The 22245-nt window shown below is 46.2% G+C and overlaps 1 protein-coding gene across 1 annotated transcript in view; it reads left to right on the forward strand.

Annotated features, from left to right (window-relative positions):
• LRRC1 (leucine rich repeat containing 1) overlaps positions 1-22245 on the forward strand; it is a 538119-nt gene that overhangs the window by 342550 nt on the left and 173324 nt on the right. The window contains exon 5 of the mRNA XM_078647950.1: positions 12287-12343. Coding sequence (XP_078504076.1) covers positions 12287-12343 — 57 coding nt within the window. The remainder of the gene's footprint in view (positions 1-12286; positions 12344-22245) is intronic.

Consider the following 22245-nt stretch of genomic DNA (forward strand, 5'->3'; position numbering starts at 1 on the left):
AGCACAGGGACAGCTGCTACCGTTCCAGGAGTGACAAACTGAAGAGAACGCGCACCCAGTGCGTCCTGTGAAGCAAACGAAGGGCACAGTTGATGCGCACCAAAAAGAGAACTGACCGGCCAGACGGTCGCAACGAAGATGTAACCGCTGTAAGGAGATCCCCTATATCTCCACCGCCCTAGCGAAGCCCCGCAGTGGACTGAAGGAAACGCAGAGTGCCCTCCCTCGCACTGCCTCACGACAGAGTCGGCAGAGACCCAAGACAGGCAAAAGAGGAGTCGCGCACTCCATGTGGCAGGCTGCCACAGCGACAGATGCTCCGACAGCATCGCGACACATGACTGGACGTCACAGCGCACTGCAGACAAGGAGCCCGTCATGCAAAGTGACCAGTCCAGACAAGCGCACCGGAAGAAAGGAAGAAGCAGCTGCCACGACGGCGCAGCCCCGAGGCACAAGCACAATGCCCTTGAGCCAGTGACCCTGAATGCACAGTCAGCACCCAGGCAAACCTCTCCACACAGAAACACTGCTGAACGCAGGTCGGAGAGCACACACATCTCCACCGCCACAGCAAAGCCCTACATCAGGCCGAAGACCACCCACGGTGTCCTCCCTCACACTGCCTCAAGACTGAGTCAGCCACGACCCAAGATCGGCAAGAGAGGAGTCGCACACCCCACGTGGCAGGCCGCCACAGCACCATGTGCTCCAACGAACAGCGACACAAGACCGGATGTCACGTCGCCCAGCAAACAAGAACATCACCAAGTGACTAGCCCAGCCAAACATACCATAACAAAGGCAGAAGCCGGCGCCGCCTCGAGGTCCAAAGGCAACACCCTCGAAGAAATGAAGAAGAGTGACAGCCCTGTCACCCCGAAGACCGGATGAGCACAGGTGGGCTGAACAAGCCAACAAAGGGAGAAGACCGAAGACTCACAGCCAGCCAAGAACCACACCCTGACACACCAGACAGCCACCAAGGCGGACCGACGTCCCAGGATACAGCCCCACGGATGAACCAAACATAAGCCGCAGCAAGCGCAGTCCACGTCTCATCCCAACGCTTCCCCAGGCGACCGTCCATCCCGAGTGTCGGCAGTCTGAGTCAGTCTGCATCCCTGCTCCTATCCGCAGATGCCACAGGCAAAGACCAGCACTGAGTGCCCGCCCTCTCACTGCCTCAAGATGGAGTCGGCAGTGGCCCCACAACAGGCAAGAGAGGAACCGTACACTCTACATGTCAAGCCGCCACCTAACGTCAACATCAGCAAAGCGGAGGCACATGGCTGCCAAGTCCCTCCGGACATCCAACGCTCCCAGCAAGTTACTAACGCCTGTCATCCAGAGTCACTACATGGCTGACAATCACCGTCACCTCAGCCATCAGCATCTGCGCCAAACAACACCATTGCCAGAGATCAGCAGAGCGGACTGACAAGAAGTCCGAGAAGTTCAAGTAAGATGTGGTCCGCGAACAGGGGCCAACGAACTTCGACACCCTTAAGAACCAGAAGTATAACCATTAACAGGAGAAGGTCGCGGCGACTGGTCCAGTCACGGAGTGGAAAAGAAGACAGTGTCCTAGAGCCAGGACAAGACCAGAGGGAAATGGGCGGAGTGCACGCCGCTCGGAGAAGCCTGGTCAGAAGGACAAGAGCAGCGGGATGACCAGACCACGCCGCGAAAAGGAAAACAGAGGAGAAGGGCACGACGCCATGAAGGAAAGAGAAGAAGAAAGGAGTCAAGTGGCACGACGCCATCAAGAACAGCAACATCCAGAAAGGTGAGGAGAGGTGTGAAAAGTCTGCACACCCACCAGAAGAGAAGGTGACACGCACCACAACATCGAATACAAGGGCCTACAAGTCCAGGGGAACATCGGTAGCACTAGGTGAAGAACAGGCCTCTACCTACAAGTCCTCTGACAACCCGTCGACTGCAGGAATGAACAGATGGGCCATTGACAACACCCACCTTTGGGATTGAGCGGAAGTCTGGATGGGGAGAACGCTCAGACGCCCGGCAGAGGGAGAACTGACCACCCCACACCAGCCCGTGGATATCCAAGGGGCAAAGGCCTCAGGGACACCGGTGGCAGAGGGTCCCGACACGAGAGATGGATCCGTCGCCGTCTACCCTGCACGTCCCAGGAAAAAGGGGAACTTGTGCACAAAGGAAAGAGTCAACAACCACCCTCCAGGCGGAGCTACGGATGCATGGTAGTAATCTCATCGCCTCCTACATTCACACCGGCTTGTGGAGTTGGAGCAACGCTGCAGAGAACACCCTGCCCAGCGGAAACCTGAAGAAGAGGGCCTCCGGGACATCTCGTGGCAGGAGAACACCCGCGAGAGGGGCGTCCCAGTGAGAAGGATGCCTTTCAACCACTCACTCCTTTGCAATGTGAAGCCAAGCTGCCTACAGTGAAGAAACCTGACGGACTAGTAAAAGACAACCTCCATCAAGTCTACCTTCTGGTCATCCTGTTCGGCGTCACCCCAAGATCAAGATCTCAATGGACTGAAGAACACACTGCCATGGCGCATGTCCAGAAGAGCACGCCCACCGAGGACCAGGACGTCGAGCCCAAGAGAACAAACGTTTCAGCTGAAAGTTTCCACCGTCGTCCTCTAGCAAGCAGCTGAAGAGACTCCTTCTAAAGTTATGAGACTGCATATTTTTGTATTTTTCCTCCCACAGGTTCGGACTTTGTTTTGCCTCACTTTTATTAAAGTTGGGGAGGAATGTAGTGTCCTACTGGACACGGTCTAGTTGTTTACAGGATGTAACCCACACTTTACACCCACCCACCACTGGCGTCACGAGTCACGTGACCCAGTTAATAAAAGGGGCCGAGCGCTCGTGCTCGGGGCCAGTTACCAGTACCGAATACTATGTGTCAGCGTGGTCATTGCTGCAGCATGTGGGCTTAGGGCCCACGACACTACAAGACTCTCGAAGAGATAATGGGGTCACAGATGGTCTCACAGGGACTGCAGTTATGCACCGAGGAGGCAGGTAGATACAGGAGCCTTACTTAAATCTTCATGCTAAATTATCAGCTGTGAAGCAGAATGTGTATTAGAGGAAATAATTAATATTTAAGCTATGTAATGCCCCCATTCCCAGAAGTAGAAACTGTATATGTGCGATTAAATTACAGGCCTTAATTGCCAAAATACATGCCTGGGAACCGCAGCTCAAAAAGCTGCCCCACATATAAGTGAGTGGCTAAAGTCAAGAAAGTGGAGACATCCCAGCGTATAAATCATTTCACGGTTCAGGCCCTGGGTTCCTGAAAAGTAACCTAAAACCTTACGAGCCAACCAGGACGTTAAGATCCAGCAGCGCCAAACTCCTGGTTACTCCCAGATTCAAACAGCTTAGGTGGGGGGGGGGGGGGGGGGGGGGGGGGGAGAAGCTTCATTGGCAACACAGCAAAAATTTGGAATAAGCTTCCTGCAGATCTGAAAAACAGCCCCTCTCTATGGACATTCCGTAAGAACTTGAAAACCTGGCTGTTTTCATCTTAACCAGGCGGTGCACCACTACTACGGTCAGTCAGTCTCTTCTCTTACAGCACCAAGACGCCCTCGGGCATTCGAGCGCTTTACAAATCACAAAATAAAATCAAATAAATATCAATCATGCCTGTTTGAAAAGAGATTTCAAAACGTGGAATTCGTATAAAAGATGTCATTCATTCATAACGAAACTTAATGGACTGCTGAGGAATGGAGAGTTTATAGAAGTAAAGGTAATGTTAGGCCTAGGACTTTGAACACTGCATAAAACAGTTTACAAAGAAGAGGCTATAGTTATGGCGTTTGAGAAATGGAATATATCCTTTGTCTATTTATAGAGAGTAGTCCTGAATTTACAAGGCAAGGTATATTACTGATCAAATGAAAGAATGCCAGTGTTGATCAGACATACAAGTTTCAGATCTACCCATTTCTCATGTGATTGTAACGGTTTCAACAGCACTTATTTTTGGGCCCACTTACATAGTGTTGAGGCCCTCACAGGTGTGTTTGTTATAGAGTTAATTCTACATAAGCCCATCTGTGGGGCATACAGCGTACCCACTGATGAAACTGTATTGAGAATGATTATGCTCGGTCAAATCCTGCTCATTGCGTGTGCATTACCAAAACATACTTAAAAGAACATGACTAACATTGTGTCTCGTTGAACACTGAGTTTAAAAACTGCATCGTAAAAGCATGCAGAAGGTTCGCAAACATGTGAAACTGAGAGATTTGCGACAGAGAGAGTAAAACTACTGATGTGTTCTGATAATGTGAAAAATAATAATATAATTGGTGGATTTCCAGAAAAATATGATCTGAAAGGATTACTCTATTGAAATGCGATTTGCTATGTTTTCTCGATGTGAATCTGAAACAAACAAAGAAAAACTGTTTATTAAGGAAATATGATTAGACTATGCTTATTAAAGTAATGAAATGATAGATATATTAGATTCTGATGGGTTTACGTTTTCTTCAAATATTTTAAAGTTAACATGTTTTTGGATTTCTGTGTTGGCCTCAAAATGTATTATGTCTCTCCATTGTAGGCCCTAAAGAAATGTATTTTGTCATTAACTATTTCCTTCGACATAGAGTAAAATGCTGACTTGATTGCTCTAGTTACAAGTATTATCGCTGACGTTTCATTCTTACTGTCTGAATATCCTCTCTCTATGAATAAATGTCATCTTTGCTGCAAGCCATCTGGGAAGCGAGCGCGTGGACATGTAAAGTTGCAAGTGTACTTCCTATTTCCGAGGTGAAATTAAATAATGTACATTCTTAGAAAACTGAAGAACAGAGAACAAAGGTATTATGTGTAGGTTCCGGACGATTTGGGCTGAACAAATGATCATTCCCCCATCACACCATGGATCTCAACCAATCATGTAAAACCATTCAAGAAGCTATATTTGGGGGCTAAAATTGTGAACGTATCAAGGTATAAAATCTTTGTGGGAAAAGTACGTGTGCGGCTATTTTCCTTGTACATTTTTGGAAGTGACATGCTGTCAGTCCAAACTGACTATCCTGAACTGAATCTCCTGATTTTCCCTGCATTTCATCGGTTGGTGAAGTTGAGCAGGCTAAACCTTTCGAATGAAGGGTTGACTATCCAGACTAATTGCACACAGTGCTTAAGTCCACCTTGCGTCTCGGTCCTGATAATCTACATAAGAACCTTGGTTCATATTATTCCTTAAATTGCATACTGAATTGCAATGCATGTTTTCCTCTCGCTCTCCTCACGCCAGTTTTTTGATTTATGATGTATTATTGCTTTAAACTGATTATATTGGGATTTTACTTGCATTCAAATGAAACCCTTATACTAAAAAGTGTTAATGTATTATTGTGTTTTGACCATTCATTTTTGAAGATTAGATAAAAGTGATTTGATAACTATACAGAGTTTTGTTTTTCTACCTATTGATGAATATTATTGACAAGTTACGGGTATTGACTATTGTTGTTAGATAGACATTTCTTCATTACCGGTCCTCATGAAGGAATGGCTTCCGTCTCTAATTATCCGAATCACTATTGGCTCTTACAAAGATCTATCGGAGGACCTCCTGATTTGTAAGTGGTTGTAGAGTTTCTAAGGGCCCAAACTCTTTGTTATTGAGAAATATATTACTGAGTTTCAGAATTTATGGTGTGGTGGGTAGCCTGTACTCACAATTTTACACTGCTTCCGCTGGATCACCATGAAGATTTCCTAGCTAACAGCTTCTTTTATTACTAACCTTCACATCTCTTGTCTCGACGACTTATTTGCTGCTGAAATGTAAACATAAGACTTGGATTTCACAAAAATATTGGGTTATACAGTTCTTCTTTGCTTTTTGTTCAGCTAAGTGCAACCATGTCCCTGGCATCATGGCCCAGCTAGTGTTAGAGCCCCAGAGGCAGTTTACACATGGGCAGAGGTCATATCAGTGAGGTAAAATAAAGACTTGCTTAATACATTTGGGCGACTCAGAAATGTAGAGCTTGGTGATATTAATCCTCTAATGATCTGGCCCAGCCAATTCTTGATATCTTACCCAAACATAAAGTCTTATCTGCACCACTTGCAAGATTTGGGGCTGTAGCTGGCGAAACCGTGGTCGTGGTTGATTGGTAAATAGAGCAACAAGTGCAGTATATCATAAACAGTGCTCTTTTTATTATCCGAATCTTGTCAACAATTGACTTAGGAAAGTTGTTTGATCTTTCAACTCTCCCACAGATTTTTTCCCAGGACAGAGATTTCTGCTTAGCTTAACTCCCCAGAATGTCTCCTCCTTTAGATTGAAACTCACAGATTGTCACAAGGCCTTAGGTCTGAGGGGAAAGTCTGATAAACTACTTTATCTGGGAAATGGATCTATAGCAACCACTAGAAACAACCCCAAGCAGTCAAATCTTGTATCTAATACATTGACGTCTCCCATCAACATTAACAGAGAATTTAAGGTGTTGCACAGTAACTTATTTGTAGATTCATAGAACTCCTATGATCCATTTTACGGCTAAATGAATTTTCAAGCTTTACTTCTCATCCTTTCAGGATGCCGCAAACTAATATTGTACGGTAGTGGGTCAGCCGACTTTAGCCATTGACCAAATTGCATTGTGAATTACATAATTTTTACCCAAGACTAAAGTGCAGTCATTCAGTCCTGCCTTTTGCAGACATTTTTTAGTGCATGCCATGTTTATTATAGAGTTGTACTACTATGCTTGCAAACTGTTGTGGTTTTGGCATATACATTCATCCCATTTTCTCAGATATTATTTGCATTGGAATTTCAATGTTCAATGCCAAACCCCACCCGCCAATGAAAGGAAATTACTCTTTTTGCATGATCAACCCCCCTTCCCTCCCCCAAAGTTTTGGACTGATGCTGCTGTTTTTTTGACTCTGTATGCGCTGAGGCCTGCTAACCAGACCTCGGTGCCAGTGCTCTGAGCCTTAAGTGTATTGTTTGATTGGCTTCTACCCAATTGTGAGTACAAGGTTACATGCTGACAACTCCGCTGTACTAACTTATGACTAGGACTACTAAAGTTGGTATTTCAAGATATCAAAATAATCATTACGTTAAACCCGACTTGATGCCTAAGTCTAATTTGATATGCATTTTGAATAAAAGCACCCTTTTAGAAAGTTGCCACTTTGTTGCCCTAGTTTTGTAGTGGCCATTTACAGATGCTGGCCACAAGCATCTTCTGCCCTCTTTTTAGAAGTGTGAATGACTCCCAGGAAAGGACACACTAGAGGGATGCCTTTAGAAGAGTTGTTTCCTCTCCCTGGAAGGACGCCTCTACAGGGTGTGAGCCCAAAAAGATGAATTTCAAAGGCAAGGCACCTAAGACGAGCCCGTCTGCACCTGAATTGCGGGATGCTGTCGGTTCTAGTTCAGATTGCCTAAAACCGCCATAGTAGGTTATTCTTGTATGCAGCTCTTAGAACTCTGTCCCCATGAGAAGGATAATGTATTTGAGGGCTGACTTTACCAATGCCAAATGGTTAAGCGGCCCAAGCTGTGATTTTAGGTTTAACCTACCAGTAGGCATCCCTACTCTTAAGGAAACATCAAAGAGAGGGAATTAAATCCACTATCTGTCCCCAAATCATCTGTGCATTACTTAATGCGCGCTCATTGTGCAAACACAACACTGAAAGTCGTAAGCTTATTGCATCACACCACCTTGACTGCCTTTTTGTTACGGAAACCTCAGGCTCAGAGGTCTTAGGCCTTGATTTGGTAGTCACTATTTCTTCTGGACATGCTATATCTCGGCATGGTTGTCTTCGTCGCAGAGGAGGCAGCATAGCGATCATTTATAAGGACTCATTTAATTGTACTCTTGAGGTCAGAAGCCAAGGACACAATGTATATTGGATTGAAAAGTGCGGCTATTCCTGTTTTCACAGGGCCCCTAATTTATCGCCCTTCGTACTTGTGCATTGACTTCCTAGAGTCTGGTCTCCGAGCGTTCGAGCCCTTTCTAGTCCATTAGAATTTTGCCACGCTTGACAATTTAAATGTTCACCTAGAAGATCCATCCAACAAGGACTCTCTATCCTTTATAGCATCTATATGGAATGTTGGTTTTTCTCAGGTGGTGAAAGCCCCCACTCATTTAGCGGGGCACACTTTAGATGGTTCTTCGCTAATTCTCTCACCCTGATATTTAATGAAACCATCCTGCTTAGTTGGATAGATCATTATATAGTTACCTTCAATGTGAGATGCCCTGCACTGTCATCTGTGGGGGCTGGACCTGGAATGTGTAAACCTAAGAAAGTTCTTAGCAGGAACTTGAGTAGAATTGGATCAGAATGCCTTGAACAGGCGCTCAACTCAGTTTGTAGCTCTGCATGTACCTTGCCTGTCCTCTTGACTGAGGGATTTCGGTACTGGATAGGGGCTGCCCTTGACATTGTTGCCCCTCTGACAAGTAGGTGTTGCAGTTGATCCAAACCTTCCATGCGCTGGTTTACTGGTGATCTAAAAAAAAAAAACTGTGTCAAATTTATCAGAGACAAGAATGGAAATGGCTACTGAATCACAACCCTATGGATAAAACAAGTCACAGAGCTCTTATCTATATAAACTAGCTATTGACCATGCTAAGTCCATCTACTTAGACAAAATTAGAATGGCAAGTAACTCCTCTAAAGAGCTCTTGAAAGTTAAAGAATTGTCATTCCTGTTCACTACTGGCCTTACTGATCCTTTCGCAAGATGTATGCAATAGAGTGGCCACTTCAGAGACAACATTCTTAAGCTCTAAGCTGAATTCCCTCCATCTGTTGAATCCAGTTTTTTAATGAAATAAATGGCTATCTCCACTGAGCTCTCCAGCCTCTCTGTCTTCCCTCCTATTTCAGAGCAAAAAACCGTGGAGCTTCTCATGAGCCTTGGATCAGAATCCCCCGGTGGACGTCTGTCCACCTAAAATTCTGCAACTGGCACCTGATTGCTTTGCCAAAACTTTACAGTATGTACTCAATCATGCTCTTGATTCTGGGCCTTTCCCTTAACCTTGGAAGGAGGCTACTGTAACCCCTCTTCAAAAAAAGCCTAATGTTGATCCTGATATGAAGAACTATATCCCTTATGCATACACCTGCCAAACTCCTGGAGAATTACCTTAAATATGAAATAGTGAAGCTCATTGAGACATGTGACTTTCTAGAGCCTTCACAAAATGGCTTCATAAGTGGTCACAGTACAGAATCTGCTCTGATGGCCACTACAGAGAGTATCAGGTGCTGGGTGGATCAGGGTGGGGCGGCTGTCTTGATACTGCTAGATTTGTTGGCAGCCTGATTATTAACACCCTCAAGCGCGTGTATGTCAGAGCTCGAATTGGAGAGCTGTATTGGCTCTCCTTCACCTAGGGTCCAAACATCTCTCCTCCCTCTTGGCTGGTACACTCCAGGCATGTCACTCAGATCCTCTTCAGCTAGGAAAGTCTCCATGCCCAGGTTCCGGAAAATTAGATGGAGCGGGTTGTCCATCTCCGGGGCAACTGCCAAGTTATGGAATTCCCTGCCCACCCACATTGCTAGACTTGAATTCTTTGCCTCATTCAAGAAATCATTAAAAACATCGCTTTTCTCATCATCGCTCCCTGGATTTTCGGTGCCTATCACTGTTTTCCATGCATAGCGATTAGATACCCTTTGGTTTAATGATCTTTATACATTTATTTTTCATCTCATTTCAAAGAGGACCCTGCCATTGTACAGCAAATGGTGGACACACATTAGAGGGGCTACTCTTTTATTCTATTAGACAGGTTTCTGTTAGAAACGGACAGAGCTGGGAAAACAATTGCTAAACCGGTTTTCCCATGGGTGCGTAGCCCTCAGGTAGCCACACCTCTAGGTTGGATTACTGAGCTCCACAAACCGAGGAGATTTGCCAAATTGAAAGTAGGCAGAATACTACATTCTGGGCTAGCTTCATGCTACACATCGCTGGAAGACATCATCAGGAAAGAAGGGTCCTAGTAACACATTGACTAGTAACAGCCGCATCCCTCAAGGTACTTTCTGGCGAAAGTATGGCACCCCTGGCACCCAGACTACATCTGGACTTGAGAGAGGATCGAAGAAGGACTGCCCTGCTGTTCCTTGCACCTGGCAAGAGAGTCTGAAGTAATGGCTTGACTGCAATAGCTGATTCTTGGGGTAGCAAATAGAGGGCTGAACCAAGTTTTAACAAACAAGCCTGACTGGACCCAAGACTGTATTTTCAGTGTATTACATGGTGACGTCACAAAACGGCATAATGTAATACACCATTTTTCGCACAGTCACTATTTGAATTTCAGTTATGTTATGACAGTCATATTTTTTCCTTTATATTTGTAATTTCTACTCTGAGGTCCCAGTTTTGCAATGCATCCAGTGTTACTTACATTGGCAATAGTCTTTGTATGCTGTGGATATATGATGGCTTAAAAAAAATATACCTATTCAATTTTCTGGCGACGTGACTGACCCATTAATCTTATCTATGTGTTTTTTCAACCTCACTACAAACATTGATTGAAGTTTGTCCGTTAATGCCTTTTGCAAGGCTTGCAATTCGCCATTTGAAATGGGACCTCCATTATACCCATTGCATACATCTATAGGTGAAACCATGAAATGGTGTTAAGAGTCTGACGTGTCCTTGCAACCAAGGCTCTCTTGTTTTGGGGGTGCTGGATTGTCAGTTGCCACCGGTAATGAGGGTACTATTGATATAGGGTCACTATGTACCTATGGATTTCTACCTGCTCTGCCTCACCTCTGTTAATTTTAAACTTAACGAGTAGTGGAGGATAGTACTGCCTTGTTTAAGTCTGCCTGTGTGTGGCCTCACCTCTAGCTTCAGTGTAGTTGCAGTCCTTGGGCTCCACTAAGGGAAATAGAGTCAACACTCCTTGTCAGCTGCACCAAGCCTCAGTTCAATATTTGCAGAGTTTAGCTTGCCAGATCGTGGAGTCCTCTAGTCTTTTATCTTAGGGAGCATAAATGGTCTTTCTTGGAGCACTGCAGAGACACCAAAAAGAGTGTTCAGTCGACTGTACATTCCGAAGACTTATTTACTAGGTCAGAAGACTTCTGAATCTCCATAGGCTTTTCCTCAGGAAGACCTCTGAAGTAAGGAAAAGGAGAATGGTTGCCTCTATGGACTATTGAATAGCTTTGGTGTATGCAAATAAGCACGGCGATACATGGTCATGTATGATTAGTCTTTCAGCAGTGCAGTAGCAGGATTGATAAATAAGCAAGTTTATAATACTTCATCCACATAAAGGGAATCTAGTTTCATTTTCTAAAGTCCTTCATGAGCGGGATCTCCATCAGAAGGCAAAATCTTTCTAAGGGTTTTGCAACTCCAGAAGTGTGCTTAAATGCATCTGACATCAACATGAGTCTTAAGCCTTTTACCTCTTGGATAGGTAAGAGCAGCAAGGTTCATAGGATACACCCACCTGCTACTTTAGCAGTTGGGTTCTTACATTTGTTTGCTCTAAACCAGATTTTCAAAGTTAATAAAAAAGTGAACCTTTCCCAAAAGTGCGTTGTGACCTTCTTCTTGCCTAATACTATTCAATTTTCTGATCTTCTGGAACAGTCATAGTCTTCTGGTCTGTGTTACCGCTAAGCGGATCTGCAGTGCCACCATGGAGATCTGGTTTTACCCTTAGCCTTCCTTTGTTGGTCCAAACCACTTAATTTTGGAGTAGTTTATAGATATCCAGTACGGTCTTAAAAAACCAAAAGGCGATTTAGTCAGACAACAGACAATAGACTAGACATGGGTACATGGGAAATTGTTATCGTTGTGTTCCAAGGCATTTTCCAAATAATGTGTTCCCTTGATCGGTCTAACCTTTGTTTCACACCTTGTAAATTATAATATCCTTGTGCAATTTTGCAGATTTTATGAGGGTGTTTTACAAACTTTTATTTTGTTAAGGGACACTTTGAAGGCATTCTCCACCTGTTTGTCAGTTTGAATACCTGATGTGAGGTGAATTCTGCTTTATGAGTATTGACACGTGTGATGAACCCATGCTGGTGTTAATTTATAAATATCCCTGTGTCTTGAGCAAAAATATTTTGTGATCTGACTTTACTATACATTCTTTGAGTGGGAGGAATTGGGGCAAGGGGTATCTGGAGGGAGTGATTTGTACAGGTTTAGTAATTTTCAATCCTGCTGATACATTGTTTTTTATTTCAGCTTGTCAAACCTATTTTCTTTGGAATTAAGAGAAAATCTACTAACTTATTTACCAGAGTAAGTCATATTTATTTTATATTGTGATAATAACTTCTTTTCTCGTCCTCTTCTGTTTCCTTTAATGAACAATATTTTTCATATTTGTTTACACAATCTGTATTAATAATTCAAATTCTTAATTTTCTTCCCATGTAGTAGGCCATTATAGAGGCCTATTGTTGTCTTGACTATGTAAGCAATTATTAGTAATTTTGTCTTTCCCGGTGTGTTCTCATTTGAAGGAAATTCATACTGACTGAACATGTGCTTCAAACAAGCATTGGCATAGCCAATAGGTCTCGCCTTTGAGACCTTATAAGTATTTTACCATGTAGCACGCATATATAATTAACATTAGTACTATATATAAATTAAAAATTATGGAGCAGAGATTGGAACACGAGCATGGAAGCATAAATAAACATGTATACTAAGAAACCCACTGCTGCATTTGTGCTTGGATAGGTGGACTTTTAACATGAAGTGTCACACTTCAAATCCCCCTTCCATGTGTCACATACACTCGAGCAGCATAGACTGTAGTCTTTTAAAATTGCTATTACTTAATTGATGTGCGCCACCAATGCTAAAGAATGTATTCTGGGACGTTTAGTTTAATTTGTCATCTACGTAGGTGCTCATAAAAAAGTGTGTACAAAGCGCTGTTTTCTAAAAGGATGAAGGTGTCACAAATGACAGACCTCCTGTTGGCAACTACGTAAGAGACTTCAAAGAAGAACGAGTTGCGCTGAGGTATCCAGATCATTCAACGGTGGACTCTGTTTACCCTACTCGTAGGCAGAACTGCACGTTCCTGGTGTCCAAGTCATCCAGTTCGCAGTTGAGTTAAGCTGCGTTAAAATAGCTCCCCTCAGCGTACAAATGCATGAAGAACATGAAAGCATCTGTCCCCTCTTTTCCAACACCAACTGCATGCTGCGAGTCGGCCACGTGGGCGCGTGAACCCATATGCGGCAGAATGGGGGATGGGCATCATTCGGTAAAGAAGAATCTGATTCCAACGCGATCCCTGCCCCGGAGGGAAAGAAAACAAGCATTTACAATGCAATGGTCTCGGCACCATTAAAGGTAGAGCTATTGGCATTGCTCATTATTTGGTCTCCTCAGCTGGGTTAGGAAAAAATCCATTGCTACAACTGTCTAATAAGGAATCAATAGTCCTTGATCTCTGAAAACAATTGTATATTTGAGTTTCTATTGTAAATACATTGGTGTCAGATTTCAGGGAGGTCGGTGGGAAGTTTTGTTTCCTTGGAAGGAAGAAAGAAAACATGAAATCGATTGCTTTAAAGTGTTCCTGGCTATCTAGAACACATGCCTCCTTCCTGCTGAAATTGGTCATAAGAAGGAGGCAGTCAACAACCCCTGCATCTGGCAAATGGGTTAAAAATATCAGTGACTAAAAGGAGACAAAACGTTTTTTTCTTTCTGTGCAATGCAGATCACATGTTAAAGCGCTGCTAACAGTGTGCGTTCTTTATTTTTATATGCAGGATTTTTTTTCACTGGTTTTATGTCTGCTACTTTGCGATACGGTGATATTCTTGCATCAGAGGGGGAGGGAGGCTCAAACAAGCCTTGTTCTACGCCACATTTCTCAACCCCAGAAGCATTTAAGAAGAGTGATACTGTTTATTTACACTGTGTTTCTCCTCCCCCGCCCCATGCAGAGTTGCCTTGATTACTTTTCACTTCGTACCAGCTTGTTTGCTCCATTAATCTCTCCGAGTGGGGGTGGTGGCGAGGCCGGTCAAATTAACCAGGGCAAAGAAACTTTAAGCCAACCCCTTCCAACTGTATGGTGAAATCGTGTTTTTAACCTCAATGTATGTTTTTTCTTTATTTGTAACGTTGCTTTTCTGAAGTTCGTTCTGTAACGAACATCTACTGCGGGATTATAACAATATTAAAACTACACTTAATCATGTCACAAGAAAAACATATACCTTTTATTTCAGCTTACGAAACGTGGTTGAATGATTTCGCGTGAAGTCATACAATCAAAGGTGAAAAAGTGTCCACGTTAGAGGAAAAAAAAAAATGAACAAAGTAAAAATGTATTTACCGTTTCGTTTGCATATGTGTAACTACTGAGGATTTTTAGTTTACATGTAACTCAAATTCGGTGAAACTGGGAAAGTAACCTCGGTGGGATAAAGAACATCGGCCCTGCCAGATTAGGGCAAACATGCATCCTTACAAATTAGACGAATCTGCGTTGAGCCACTAAACAACCGAGAAGGGTTAGTACGTACCCAAGCTCAAATATTCAATGCAAACAACTACGACAGAGATAAACATGGCTTGATGCATCTGGGGATACTTAAGAACAATCTGCCACCGCAAAAATAAAAGTCCGAGTATGGCATATGAAACAACGCAAGCATAGAGAAATACTGCTGTATCTGAAAACGAAGTGGGGGAAAACCGGTGATATTTTGGAAATGTGCAAAACAGATCGGCGTACCTTCGCGTATCAGAGTCTAAATGTGCAATTCGACGCAGATGCACTGTTACACGCACGTATGGGCACAGATACTGGCAAACATGCAGAGACTGGTACAACCACACGCACACATTCAGCATACCCGTGTAGCACAGGTACATGTAAATACAGATGCACACATGCGGTGGGACATCTCAGGACCTAACACTGTTGATACTCACGGCTCCCCCCCTCCTCACATCCCGCAGCACAGCTGCCCGCGGGGTCCCTCTGAGGCTGAAGGACGCGCAGGTCCGGGGCAGCGAGGGTCAGAGTCCATGGAGATCCGGAATCGGACCGAGCATCCAGCGCTGTGTGCCGATGTGCTACGGTCAAGCTTCTAAACGCCTGTCTGCCCACAGAAAACGAGACGGCGTGATGTGTACTCTTGGGCACACAGAGACTGCTAGGTGGAGGAGGCTGCGACTTCTTGGGGCGGCGGTCATTGTGAAATGGCCTAAAGAAAAGCGCCGCCATTTTCAGATTCGGGGGCGTGTTTTTTGCGCCCTGAGTGACAGACGACGTCACAGGGCTAAAGAACGCAAAAAAGCACGCCCCCGAATCCGAAAAAGACGGAGCTTCTTTGGAGGGACGGCTCTCTCCTCCAATGGCTGGCCTCCGTTTAGGAAGCCAGCCAATGGTGGAGAGACAGGGCAGGGAGGCGGGTTCTGAAGCCCTACTAAGTCACATTAAATCTCCGGACCGGAAGCTGCTTCGCAGCTTATAGGTCCCTTGACCTAAAAATCTGGTGCAGTAAGCGGGAATGTAAGGCTTCCTGTGTAACTCGACAGACAAAGGGAGTTTGAGCAGGGAGCGGTGGGGTGAAGTGTGCAGATGTGCACTGATACAACACGTTTGTGTGAATTTGGCGTATCCACTTAGGTGACCCTACGTCCATACGTCCAAATGCAAAATGCGCACTCCGATGCACGCTCACAAATAAAATGTACTGAGACGTGCCTGCATAAGGAGCAAATACACAGATTCGGGCCCCTCAAAAATACACAAGTGCATTTGATGCACACCCAGAACACGCTAATCAAGTAAAAAAACGGACACACACACAAAGCACACGGACGGGGTCTGACAGGCAGATATGTCACAGTGTGTCCCCAGTGACACCTAATGATACAAATGTGGAGCAAACGCACTGCCGCTAATTAGAGCAGTAAACATTTTCCGAGGAGCTTCTAACAGCCCTTAATGATGGCACGGTGGCAGCGCTCGTTAGCTCTTCATTAGCAGCTGCAGATTAACAGGGTCTCCGCTTTTTCAAGAAGCCCAGGAGTTGTGTGCGCGCGTGAAATCAGGGATACCATGCTAGTTTGGGCAAAATCTGTCTTTTCCACTGGACAGTGGGGTATGAATGAAAATAAGCTAAGCCAGTAGCAGTCCATTTTTTAGCATTAACATTTGTGAAATTTTTAAACCTTTGAGCTGGCAGTATTGTTAGTCGTAAGAGAAAAAGCGGCAATGATTGTGCCTTCTTCAAAGGGGACCCAAGCCAGTGACGCTCCCAGAGGAGCTCTTTGAAGTTTGGAAGCTGTGAACAGTGTCTTCCTGGTGCTGGGGCAAAGCTCTGCTTGGTGAATTACGTCCCCTACTCTGGGAGCACTATGGCCTGTGCATCAGCTCAGCAGGGATCAATGAATGGCGCACAGCATTGCCTGCTGCCTCTACCCCTGTCCTGCTGGGTGTGGGCAGGCTCTCGAGCGAGATTTCACCGGGGCCCTGGCTGTGGTACGCTGGTCATGCCTGGATGTCACTGGCCTAGCCGCAGGGCAACTGCTTTGCAGTGACATGTATGTTCAAAGACACACACACATCTATGGTGTGTGACAAGGTACATTGTAAAGTGGGCATATAGCCATATCCAGACAAACTGCAGACTACTCTCCTCTTCTTTGACTGCAGTATAGGCATTCCCGAAAAAGTTATCAAGATCACGTGGTTGTAGATTACACCGCACTATCTATGTTTTTAAGGTCTTGTTTCTGCTTCCCCTGCTGAAAGGAAGGTAGTTTGAGTGTCCCAGAGCAAGCGGTTTGTGCAAAAGAAAATGGAGAAATGAATGTCCAAGAATGGATATTTTTCTTTGGACATCGTGGTCCACGCATCGCGTTAGTCCTCGATTCTGCTACTTATATATTCCATAATTTGGCAAATCTGTCTCCAGTGGTCATGTAAAGCTTACCTGGTGTGTCGGCACCTGTGGCTCACGCACCCCACTGCTCGTTCGCAGCGTACACCGCAGAGAGCGGGGCTGCTCCCGGCCATTGCTCGCGCCCTTAAGGCTAGCTGCCTTCAGTGCCTTGCACACAGCGCTGCCTCCTGGGGGGAGGGGGCCTGCGGCAAGCCCTCGTGCAGTATAATCCAGGGCCGCATTCGAGCTGACATTCACCTGTCTCCAGTGAAATGTGCTTGGGGGTAGCGTTGATGGATGGGATGGTGTGTTTGAAGGTAAATAAGTCACCATTATAAGGCTGTGCCTCCACCCCGGAGCCCACCGCGCTGCCGCTAATTAGAGCAGTAAGCATATTCCGAGGAGCCTCTAACAGCCCTTAATGATGGTACGGTGGCAGCGCTCGTTAGCTCTTCATTAGGAGCTGCAGATTAACTCCGCTTTTTCAACAAGCCCGGGAGTTGTGTTTGCGCATGCTAGCAGGAGACCCATCTGATTCCAGTTAATGCGGGCGCGGGAGCAGGCGCGATAGTTGGAAGTAGTTGGCTTTGATGCTGGCTCCCCAGCATCCTAGGCTAGGGCAGAAAGAAGGCGGGACATGCACCCGCCTTGGGCCAATTGCGTGCTGACTTTCTTAGGACGTATGCAAAGGCCAATCATAGGTTAAGCACACGCACATGCGTGTGTTCAGCGTTGAAAAGCCCTTACTAAATGTTTTGCAGAGCAGCGCAATGCCTGCTGGTACAGGCTAGACCTAAAAAGGAGACTTGCGGATCTGAAAATAAATGTGTGCCTTAATTGTGTATTATCATGTCTAATCTTAAGGATCAGGGCCTCCTTTTTTCCTAATATCGATTTTATTTCTCTTTGTTCACACAAAAGAAAACTGCTTCTTGACGTAACATTGTTCAAGATGTAAAAGCTTTGCTTGCCTTTGAATGACACGTCATCGTTTGGCCTCAGTGAGAGCTCTGCATAAAAGTTTGAAAAGGGGGCAGTGAGTCACTTAAATAACTAGGATCCATGCTGTAATTAATGCTACTCTCTCGAGTCATGCGTAATTTACAAGTCCTACTGCCAAACACTTGATTGTGACAGGGTGTAAAGGTGAGTTAGCAATTTCTGTGAAGTTGTGACCTTAATTACATATGTGAGTTCCTTCGCCTCAGGTGGCTCCGCCATATCTCCCCCCAGAAGTTCCAAAAGAGCATGGCGTACTCTAAAGTAGTGGAATCTCGTCAGCAGAGACGGGTCCTCCTGGCCAGCCCCTGCTTGTTCCCAGGTTTTAACCACCCCATCCTCAAACAGATCTCCTGCAGTCTCGATCCCAAGTTTCCGCATAGCTTCTAGTACCCCCTTCTCACGTAGTGGGGGCAGCCACCGAGTCCAGTCAATGGGCATACTAGGAGAGTACAGCAGTGCACCATTCTGCCTCTGTAGGAGGTTACTCCACGCATGGTTCGTAGCCGCCAGAGAATCCAGGATTCCCGTGCGGCGATCAGTGGATTCAAATATCGTGTGTGGGAGGGAGAGCGGACGGGCAAACAAGGTCTCCATTTTCACGTGGGGTATGTCTTTGTGCCCGTGCACCCAAGTTTGGTGGTGAGCCGCCTGTGCCACCCTATAGTATAGTTCTAGGTCCGGAGCGCCTAGGCCTCCCATGTTGTACGGTAGTGTAAGGAGCGACCATTTCGCCCTTGGCTGTCCGCCCGCCCATGGAAGCCTAGTCAGCTCCTGTTGTAGTCTTTGGAAGAACGTCTTGGGGAGCACCATCGGGATGGACGTGAATAAGAATAGGAATCTGGGGAGCACTACCATTTTCATGATGGCAATCCGCCCAATTAGGGAGAGTGGGAGTTTACACCAGGCAGTCACATCATCCTCTAGCCTGCTGAAGGCTGTGCCATAGTTGGCTCTAAATAAGGTCTCCGGGTCTGTATGTAGTTGAACCCCAAGGTATCTAACAGTGTCCGTAGTCCAGGTGAGTGGGTATTCCATGGTCGTGGGTAGTGTAACAGGGGTCAGGGGAAATGCTAGCGATTTCGACCAGTTGACTCGTAGACCTGACAGTGCGCCAAAACGGACCACTTCTCTCAGCACCGATGTCAAGTTGTTGTCCGGGTCTCTGACATATAGTAGAGTGTCGTCCGCATACATTGAGACCACTATCTTGTAGTTTGGAAAACAAATGCCTTCATTACCATGGTATTCCCGGAGGGCGCAAGCTAAGGGCTCAGCCACCATTGCATAAAGCAGGGGCGAGAGTGGACACCCCTGTCGGGTGCCTCTAGTGATCGGAAATGTGTCTGTCACCAGGTCGTTAATTCTGATTCTGGTGCGTGGCCTATGGTACAAGGCTCCTATCATTTGTAGGAAAGGTTGACCCAGACCCATGCGCTGCAGCACCTTTCTCAGGAAAGGCCATTCCACAGAGTCAAAAGCTTTCTCCATGTCGAGGAATACTGCAAGCGCAGTCCTATCTTGTTGTGTGTGTTGCATCGTGCCTAATACGGTGCGGATATTATACGTCAAATTTGTGCTTGGAATGAAGCCAGCCTGTTCCGGGGCAACCAGCTGGGGAGCCAGTAAGGCTAGTCTAGTGGCTAGGACCTTCGCGAACAGCTTTGCATCCACGTTTAGTAGGGACATGGGTCGGTACGAACTACATTCCTCCCTAGGCTTGCCAGGTTTCGGGATAGTAACTATCTCTCTCATTGATTCTGGCATTTTGCCCTCTACACAGATGTCATCGAAGAGAGCCGACAAATGCGGAATCAGCTGTTCTTTAAAGGCTTTGTAAAAGCCCGCTGTAAGGCCATCTGCTCCCGGCGCGCTGCCAGACTTCATGCTCATCAGGGCCTCGGATATTTCATCTTTTTCTATCGGGTGCATGAGAAATTCCCTATCTGAGTTTGGTAAAGAAGGGAGATCTATATGCCCCAGGTAATCCTCAATGTCCTCGTCTAGCCCCCCCCCCCTGAGTTGTGTAAAGAGCCGTGTAGTAGGTTTTAAATTCCTGAGCTATTTCTACTGGATCAGTGAGGGTGTCGCCCATGGCCGATTTTACCTCAGTGATTTGTTGGCGTTTTCTCCCACCCCCAATTATCCTGGCCAACAGTGCGCCGGGTCTATCGCGTTCACCATACACTCTAGCAGTGGTGTACTTTCCCAGGTGCTTGACTTCTCTGTCCGCTTCGTCATGGTATTCCTCGAGCAAGATTTTAATTTCGTTGCTCACGTCACAGTCAGCACTATCTCTCTGCCTTTTTTCCAGAACTTCTAGCTGCTTCTCAAGGTCAGCCAGTCGTGCACGAATAGCCTTCAGTACGCCCGAATGCTTGGACATCGCCACCCCTCGAATGTATACTTTAAATGTCTCCCAGACAGTCTGGAAGCTGTCCACTGAGCCTATATTAGTATCGAAGAATAGGTCTATGGCTGCAGCTAGCTCGCCCCTAAATACTGGGTCTATTAACGAATATGGCGGGAATCGCCAAGTGAAAGGTGGGATAGTCGAGCTTTGGGCTACTATCTCCAAGAGCACAGGCGAGTGGTCTGAGAGAGTTCTGGGAAGAACATTACATCTAGCAATCAGGCCTAATCTGGAATCCGGGATCAACCAGTAGTCAATTCTAGTGTGTATGTCGTGATATGCAGAGTAGTGGGTGTAGCCTCCCTGTTGCGGATTGCGTGATCGCCAGGCATCCTCCAGGCCTAGTCGCGTCATAACGCCTTGTAGTTCCGCTGCCACCGGAGCCGGTTTACGCTGCGGGCCAGCAGACCTATCGAGGGTGGGGTCCAGGGTGAGGTTCATATCCCCCCCAACACCAAAGGTCATTAGGGTTGTAGCATCGGAGTTTACTCGCCAACTCCTTGTAAAACTCAGGGGAATCGAAGTTAGGACCATAGGTATTGATAACGACTGAGGACGTTCCCATTCCAGAGCATCTAGAAATGACATAGCGGCCCTCCGAGTCTGCCTCTAGTGTTTGTTGTGTAAGTTTGGATTTAGGGTTAACCCACGTCATAACACCTCTGGCGTGTGTAGTAAAGCCAGCAGCCGCCACATTGCCTTCCAATCCCCTACAGTGTAGGATCCTACTGTCCATAGGGAGGTGTGTCTCCTGAATCCAGGCTAAGGCTATATTATGTCGCTGCAGATAACTTAGCACGTTACGCACTTTCCTGTGATCATTTAGGCCGCGCACGTTCCACGTGAGCGCTCTGAGTCCGTTAGCGCGCGTGTTGTCTATGTCAACTGCCATCGCTTCGGGTTCGCTGCGCAAATTCTCTTGGAGTCTAGGTAGGTCGCGTAGCCTCTCCGTGCGCTACATGTGCGTCTACTGTATGTTACGCTGTGTTGTGAGCTGTGTGTGCTTGGTTGGGCCGAATCAAGTGTGTCAACATCAGAACAGTACATTTTCACCCCAACTCCCTTCCCGTCAGATTCTCCCCCCTCCTCCCACAGTAGACCATCCCCAACTCGGCCTAGTCTGAATTACTGCCCCCCCCCCCAAAACTACCCAGTTGACCCATGCTGGTCCCCGCAGGAACCCGTAGTGCAAACAGCGCTGGGGCAGAGGTCGCCAAAATTAGAACAAGTAACAATTACAGTTAATCAGTTCTCACAGTCCTGCTCCTAGCTTCATCACCCAGTATATGTCTCTTAACGGTGGCCCACTTCAGGGTATCTGTGTGTGCCAACTAGCGATCTCTCCCAGCCGAGGCCACTTTCCCCCAAACTGGCTATCAGGTTTCTCACTTGCCAGCTGAGTACAGGAGTTAGCATGTGCAGGTCCGAAGCAAGCCAAGTTAAAGCATCAGTGACAAAATATGCATATATATCATGGAAAAGTCTCACCATGTCTCGCAGCTCCAGAGCTCGCACAGGCACCCCATGTCTCCCCCGGTCCCCACTGTCCGTAGGACCGAGTGATCAGATATGCAAGTCTCAGCTCCTACATCACACCCCGGCTTTACCACAGGTCACCACTTATGGGGGTTACGCAAGTGGTGTTATACTGTCATTCTTGCTCGTCCAAGCGGCTGGTAGGGTCCTGTTCTTCCGGCTGGCCCCTAGGGCTGTTTCTTTGCTCCTTAGACCAGGTCTTTAGCGCCTTTTGGAGGTCTTTTGGGTCAGTGAAGAAGTGTGAGTGCCCCTGTCGGTTAATTCTTAGCTTCGCTGGGTACAGCATGGCGTAGTCCAAGCCAAGATCTCGGAGTTGTTGTTTG

The sequence above is a fragment of the Lissotriton helveticus genome, chromosome 6, assembly GCF_964261635.1.
Source record: "Lissotriton helveticus chromosome 6, aLisHel1.1, whole genome shotgun sequence".
Taxonomy (NCBI): Eukaryota; Metazoa; Chordata; class Amphibia; order Caudata; family Salamandridae; genus Lissotriton; species Lissotriton helveticus.